General features: G+C 42.6%; 1 protein-coding gene across 4 annotated transcripts in view; it reads right to left on the bottom strand.

The window, feature by feature from the left end:
• The window catches only part of Sec23ip (SEC23 interacting protein), a 52,534-nt gene that overhangs the window by 5,516 nt on the left and 39,767 nt on the right, over positions 1 to 7,251 (bottom strand). For 3 of the 4 annotated variants that reach the window (XM_031388495.1, XM_031388498.1, XM_031388497.1), the window contains exons 14-18: positions 3,539 to 3,694; positions 3,110 to 3,212; positions 2,029 to 2,214; positions 1,275 to 1,437; positions 586 to 686 (exon numbers count right to left, since the gene is read on the bottom strand). In XM_031388495.1, the coding sequence (XP_031244355.1) occupies positions 605 to 686; positions 1,275 to 1,437; positions 2,029 to 2,214; positions 3,110 to 3,212; positions 3,539 to 3,694 (690 nt within the window). In that variant the 3' untranslated portion in view covers positions 586 to 604. The remainder of the gene's footprint in view (positions 1 to 585; positions 687 to 1,274; positions 1,438 to 2,028; positions 2,215 to 3,109; positions 3,213 to 3,538; positions 3,695 to 7,251) is intronic. The other variant, XM_031388496.1, reaches the window with a different exon arrangement.

Raw genomic sequence — 7,251 nt, 5'->3', positions numbered from 1 at the left:
AGCCAGGGCTACACAGAGAAACCCTGTCTCGAAAAAGAAAAAAAAAAAGAATCTTTGCCTTTGTCTCACCCCATCTCTGACGCTCCAGCTAGAAGGGACGGAGGGAGGGAGGACGGCTTCTCTCCCCACGTGGCTGCTTATCTACCATGTATCTGACCTCTGTGCCAGATGAAATGGCCTTGTCCCCCTTCTCCTCTTCTCCTCTTACAGCTGGCCTACCCTGAGACTGACTCTTTGTGTGTGTGTGTGTGGTTTTTTTTCGAGACAGGATTTCTTTGTGTAGTCCTGGCTGTCCTGGAACTTAATCTGTAGACTAGGCTAGCCTTGAACTCAGAGAGATCTGCCTGCCTCTGCCTCCTGAGTGCTGAAATTTTAGTGCACCACTACTGCCAGCTGGGACTTTTTCTTTTAAACACTAGTAAAACTGTCCTTGAGCTTCCATTTGAGTCCATACCTAAATTATTTTATTAATGAATCTAAAATCCCAAGAGAGGAGCTGATTTCCCTCTGTCATCTGACAAAGGGACCCCAAAATTCCAACAACACAAACATGAGCACACACACATTTACTGAGGACTAACTCACACAGTAAAATCAAGTCCGCTTAATGCTGGGGCTGCTCCGGACTAATGTCCATTGTTCGATAAATCTCTTTAAGTAACAAGAGGGCAGTATCTTCAGATTCCCTGTCAGAAAGAAACAAGCACTTAAACAATCAGTAAATGTTACACAAAGGAGGTAAGTCACATCTAATGTTCTATTAGCTTTGAGATGGGGAGATCAGAGAACAGCAGTTTAAAGACTGTATGGACTCAACTCAGTCACATGAGAACTCTCCTTAGTGATGGACATATATGAAAGAATGCCTTTTAATGGCCTCACACTCCTGCTATGAAAGATACCCCTACAAACACAGTGTGCAATTATCAATGGTCTCTGGTCAAAGGCACGTGACACACTGCCACCTTGTGGACAACTCATTCTATGCAGCTTTTAGAAAGGTTAATGGGTCAGAAATGACCCAATGACTAACCAATTCTTCCTTAGTAACTTCCTTACCTACACTCTTAATTCTTCCTTACACTCTGAATGTAAAACAAACAAACGAGTAAACAAAACCTTAAAGGGCAGAAATGCTTTTGAATGTATGAGTTCAATGGGTAGAATCTATTATGTCCATTATAAATGGGCAATTAATAAAAAGACTTTCACTACAGTGAAAACATTGTACTAGTAAAAGCCATTCAAAGAGAATCAAAGTGAAGAATACTTACCAATAGCATAAGTGACTCTGAAGAGCGAAAAGATACTCATTAAAACTCTCGATTGGCTTTTCTTGAAGAACATAATCAATCCGGCGGCCTCCATTTAACATTCCAACCTTTCCTAAGTAGTCTTCATCCTTGGAAAACTCTGGACTTTCAACAATCTTTTCTGCTAGAATTTAAACCATTTCAATATCAAAGTCAATCACTTAATCATTATCCTCTGACTTTAGCTGACTCTGTGTTCAATGAGTATCGCTTGAGACACATGGCAATTGAGGAACTACCAGGCTCACTCCCCATTCCTCCAGAGAACAGGGGAAGGGAGGCTGGTCCCCCAAGAGAGAGGAGAGAGAATCAACAGCTGACAGAAGTTGTGAGGGGGTGAGAGCATTGCAGAAAAGAAAAAGAAACAGAATTAGAATGTGAGTGTCACAAAGCACAATAACCCGGCGTTGCACACAAAGCCTAAGAAGGATGGAACCTCGTAGAGTCTTTCTTTACAAAGACTGAATACAAACTTAGCCTTCAACTCATATTCCACCCCAGCCTAAACAATCTAAATAAAACCTTAAATTTGCAGCTAAAAGCCAGGAAATAGCAGATAAAACTTAATTAGCAGCTGCACCTGACATTGCAGGATGTCAGGACAGTCTCCTTTACAAAAGAGGTCTATCCAATCTGACAGGATCTGTCTGGAAAACTCTCCATAATACACAAGCATTATGCTCTTCGTGGAAAATGCTTCCAGTATCAAATTTACCTTCAACTACTTGCTTTTCCTCTTCCTCTTTGATTTGGTTGGCCACCTTCTCCAATTCTTCTTGCAACTGAGTAGAAGAGGTATGAGCACGTGCAAATTCATTGAGTGTCTGCCAAGCACTTTTCAGAGAGCTGATAAAGCCCTGCTTCAAATCGGATCCCATGCGAGAAAGGCTTTCTTTCAACTCTAGACAGATTCAGATGACACCCCAGGTTACTTAGCCACTCCCCAGACAAGCAAGGCTCTCCTCCTCCTCTTCTTCCTCCTCCTCCTCTACCTTTTCTTCTTCTTCCTCCTCTTCCTCCTCCTCCTCCTCCTCCTCCCACCTTAAATATCATAGGAGCCTCTTGGAACCAAGAGCGCTCAATAGGATAAAATGTCGACTTGGGGTTGAGTTTTTTCAAGACAGGGTCTCACTATGTAGGGCTGGCCTTAAAAATTGAAATCTTCCTGCTTCAGCCTCCAAGTACTAAAATTATAAGTATGCATTTGCATGTCTGGCTTTTTGTTTGTTTGTTTTCTGACACATGGTCTTGGAGCCTCAGGCTTAGGGTGATCCTCACACTCCTGAACACTAACATTACAGGATGTGCTACTGAAACCACTTCTTTTTAGCAATTTGATCTGTTCCAAACCTACGATTGTTTTAAAAAGAAGCTCAAACACCATAGCCCTATAAATTTTTACTGGAATTCTAAAAACAGTTCTGCAGCAGCCGGGTGCTGGGGCATATGCCTTTAAATCCCAGCACTCGGGAGGGAAAGATCCAAGGATGGATCTCTTGTAAGTTCTTCAAGGCCAGGCCTGATCTACATAGTGAGTTCTAGGACAGCCAGGGCTCTGTAGAGAGAATTGGTTCCTTAAAGCTGTCCTCTGATCTCCACATGTGCACAGTGGCACACACGTGCCCATACACAAAGACATCACACATAAATTGTTTAAATATTCATGATTGACTACAGATTACAGGATAGTTTTGCTGTGACTCAGTGCCTTCAAGTCCTTTTGCAGCTAGGAACAACCTTGAACTCCTAACCTTCTGCCTGCTCTGCAGTAAGTGTACACAGCATTTGCTTCTTACCTAAGTGAAGTCTCTTTCTGCCTTTGTGATGTGGAATGAGAACAGCTTTTAAGTCCAAATCTGGAGCAATCATAGGCTCTAATCTGTATGCCACTGGATCGAGCTGAAGGAAGAGAAGCAGGAACTCTAAGTTACTTGAAGTTACAGGCCACAGTCAGGGAAGCAGAGAGCTACTTGGTAAGCCAGAGAGTGACATTTCCACACCTTCCTCAGCTACTGGCAATTTTAAGATTTGTGACTTGTAGGTGATTTTTTTTCCTTTGAGTAGAAGCTTTCTGGTACACATACTTATCGAAGTGTCATCAGACTCTGAGGATGGAAGCTGAGCTTTGTGAATCATGACTGCTATTAATTTCAAGTACGAACCTAAGAATCTATCTGGATGAAAAGGACAGAACTTTCATCTATTTAAAGCACAAAGTAGCTCACCGGATGGTAAATATTGAAGAAGCCTTTGCAGGTAGGGAGGCGGTAGTTCTCATCGATCCTGTCCACACCGCGAATAGTGAGAAACATGCCAATTGGAGAGCCCAGGGCAAAGAAGATTTCTGGTTCAAAGTCTAATGAGTTGTATGCAACAGAAACCTAGGAAGAAACATGATAATAAAGTATTTCCACAGACACACATACAAAACCCTTGGAGTTTTTCAATGTTCTTGGCTCTGCACTGCCTCCCAAGCATCCAAATAGGTCTCTCAGAGGTGGCTGCTGTGAGCTGAAGGTAAGCATTTCTCATTAAAACTTCAGAGCCTGTGGCATTCTGCTCTACTTTTGAGATAATAAACACAGCACAGAAGCACGGCAGTAACTGCCTCAAACTGCAGAACCTGCAGTCACCTGCCAGGCCTGCCTCTACTCTCGTCAAGTTTCATCATGTCGTGTGCCTGTGCTAGAGTTATAACATGGGGATTTTCACAGTTCCAAACTCAATATAATGGAAACCAAGGCCACAGAAAGCACTTATCAGCACAAAGAGGGGCTCTGATCTTCAGTATTCTGTTACTTCTATTACCATCCTATCTTCTCCTTAAAGAGTTGGAGGCAGGAGAATAAGAAAGCACAGGGTCACCCTTGGATGCAATGATTTAGAATCCAGCCAAGATACACAAGACTCTGTCTCAAAAAAAAAAAAAAAAAAAATCCATTTAAGGCAAATTTCCTGTTAGTGAAAGGATTTGTGTAAGGAGCGTATCTGAGACAGTCTGCATGGAGGCTCTCAAGGGAAAGCACAGACATCTGTATGCTGTACAGCAGCACACTGTTTATGAAGCTCTTCCTTTTCACTCTACTGCAGAGACAGGAAAATGTCTTTTTTTTTTTTTTTTTTTTTTTTTTTTTTTTTTTTTGGTTTTTTGAGACAGGGTTTCTCTGTGTAGCCCTGGCTGTCCTGGAACTCACTCTGTAGACCAGGCTGGCCTCGAACTCAGAAATCCACCTGCCTCTGCCTCCCAAGTGCTGGGATTAAAGGCGTGCGCCACCACCGCCCGGCAGGAAAATGTCTTTTGCCATGTTGGCGTGAAGAGGAAACTTAAGGGTTCTTTGGAAAGTTGGTTAGATGGTGTTTTGCTGGGGCAGACACGTGAAGGAACGTTTCATTAAAGTGGACACAGGTATGAAAAGCTGAGGCTGACTCATGAAGGAAGGTTTCACTGAAGCAGACACAGGACAGAAGATATTCTGCTAAAGCAAGCACGTGAAAGGATATGTGATGAAGGATGCTTTGCTGACAACACACATGTATTGGTCTGCCTTATACTGCACAGTTGAGCTGTGGGATGCCATAAAGAGAAACACACCAAAAAACTTCTGGTGGTGTTCTGCAGTTTGTTGCCACTTTCAAGGACTCGGGCTGATTGTATGCACGTGCTGAGGCAAGGCACATGGAGGACACGTGATGTTTGGAGGGTAAAAATAGGACCATAGAATGACTGAGACAGAGCTTGACTAGCTGGTACACCTAGCTGTGCAACACTTGTGGATCTCCTGTCTTCACTGATCTTTGCTTCCCTGAGAGAGGTACAGCTGAGAACTTCTGCTGTTCCTGCTGACTCAAGCTGAGGCTGAGGCCTGGCTGTCTCTGCTAGGCGTGTCACCACTGCTGCTAACCTGACTCTACCGAACTGGACTGCTGGTGTATCCATGAGGTGCTTGTGAGGGATTGAGCCACTGCTGCCTGCTAACCTGTGAACTGAACTACCAATTTCCAGACAACACAGAATGGAGTTGCTCCAAAGAACCTTTCTAAGCAGGTCCACTTCCACTGTATCCTTTCTTTTCCACTACCTCTGGTGGGTGCTGGGCTCCAAGGGAGCTAAAAGCATTTAAGAACTGTCATTAAAAATAGGATTTGAAAAAATTAAAGTTACATCGGTGTTTTGGGAACAAAGAATAATGAATGGCATGATCCAAGAGCAGAGATCCATCCATTACGTCATTTCACAGGTAGAATCAGGGAACGTCTTGAGAGGTGACATCCCTCACCTGGAATGCAGTTATATAGACTTAGGTGTGTAATTTCAAATCCAACATTCCTTCTATACACACTGCTAGGCTGCCCTCCTAAGAGTCTACACTTCATACCATTTTTTTAATTATTATTATTATTATATGTAAGTACACTGTAGCTGTCTCCAGACACACCAGAAAAGGGCATCAGATCTCATTACAGATGGTTGTGAGCCACCATGTGGTTGCTGGGATTTGAACTCAGGACCTTTAGAAGAGCAGTCAGTGTTATTAACCGCTGAGCCATCTCTCCAGCCCCATTTCATACCATTTTATATTTGCCTACATTTGCCTTTACCTTTGAAAGTTCAATGGTTTTAAGCTGGGCAGTGGTGGTACACATCTGTTGCAGGATATCTGATCATACTGTGAACCCTGAGATTGTATTGTTTCCTAGAAAAACGTGTTTCTTGATGTGGTGTGGCTCAGCCTCAGTACACACCTTTAATCCCAAATAATGTAGGTAAAGTTAGTTTGTAGAAGGAAGCACCCTACCCTGACAAAATCAGAGAAAGATTTGACAGAATAGGATATGCCCAACTCACACTAGAACAAAGGAAAGAGAGGTGACTTGAGAGAGAGTAGTGAGAAGGGGGTCAGATTTACTGGGACACTTATACAGACACAGGCTGAGGTGAAGACAGAATGAGCCAGGGAACGAGAAGCACCCAGAAGATTAGAACATATTGCCAAAGTTAGTATGAGGCCAAGCACAGTGATTCAGTGAGAAGCCAAGAGAAGCCAGTTTGAATCAGTCAGCATGGAGAGAATTTTGAGCCAGAACAGCTAAGTTGAACCAGCCAGAGTTCAAATAGAGCTAGAAAGGGTGAGCTTAGTCAGAGGCTGGAAACATCATAGGCCTAAATTTGAGTGTTGGGGCCTAGGCTAGAAGCTTCCAGGATTAGGTCTAGGTTAGCAGACAGAGGCAATAACTCTTAGAAACAACAATTACATGAGGAGACTAAAGATATTTTTACACACATCTTTAACCACACCACTCAGGAGGCAGAGGCAGTTGGATCTCTTGAGTTCAAGATCAGCCTGGTCTACAGAGCAAGTTCCAGAACAGCCAGGACTATACAAAGAAATCCCACCTCAAAAAAAAGAAAAAGAAAAAAATCAATAGTTTTACTCCACCATTAGAAAAAACTAACTTAAAACAAAAATCACAATGTGTAAACCAAACATTTACAACTTATATGACAAGAGACTAAGCATTCTTAGTATTTAAAGATGTCTTATTTTTTTCTTTCTTTTCTTTTTTTTCTTTTAAGTTATGTTCTCACTGTGTAGCTCAAGCTGACCTTAAATTACTATGTAGCCCATGCTGGACTGAAATGGGCTACTTCCTGCCTTAGCCTTCAAAATGCAGAGATTATAGGCATAAAAAGCCATGTCAGGCTGGAGGGTTTTTTTGTAAAGAAATGAGTAATCCTATAGAAATAGGATAAAATCAGTACCTTACTATAGATAGAGATCATCTTGTGTACTGTATGGATGCCTGACCTATCAATTAAAGAGCATACAGCCTATGTATTAGGCAGGAAATAAAGGTGAAATATCTGGAGTGGAAAGAATTCTGGGAAAGGAGGAAGCAGGGAGAGGAGCCCCAGAAGAGCACAGGAGATGGGTGCATG

Source organism: Mastomys coucha, unplaced genomic scaffold (assembly GCF_008632895.1).
Source record: "Mastomys coucha isolate ucsf_1 unplaced genomic scaffold, UCSF_Mcou_1 pScaffold21, whole genome shotgun sequence".
In the NCBI taxonomy this organism is placed as follows: domain Eukaryota; kingdom Metazoa; phylum Chordata; class Mammalia; order Rodentia; family Muridae; genus Mastomys; species Mastomys coucha.
This window is presented reverse-complemented; position numbering and strand designations above follow the sequence as displayed.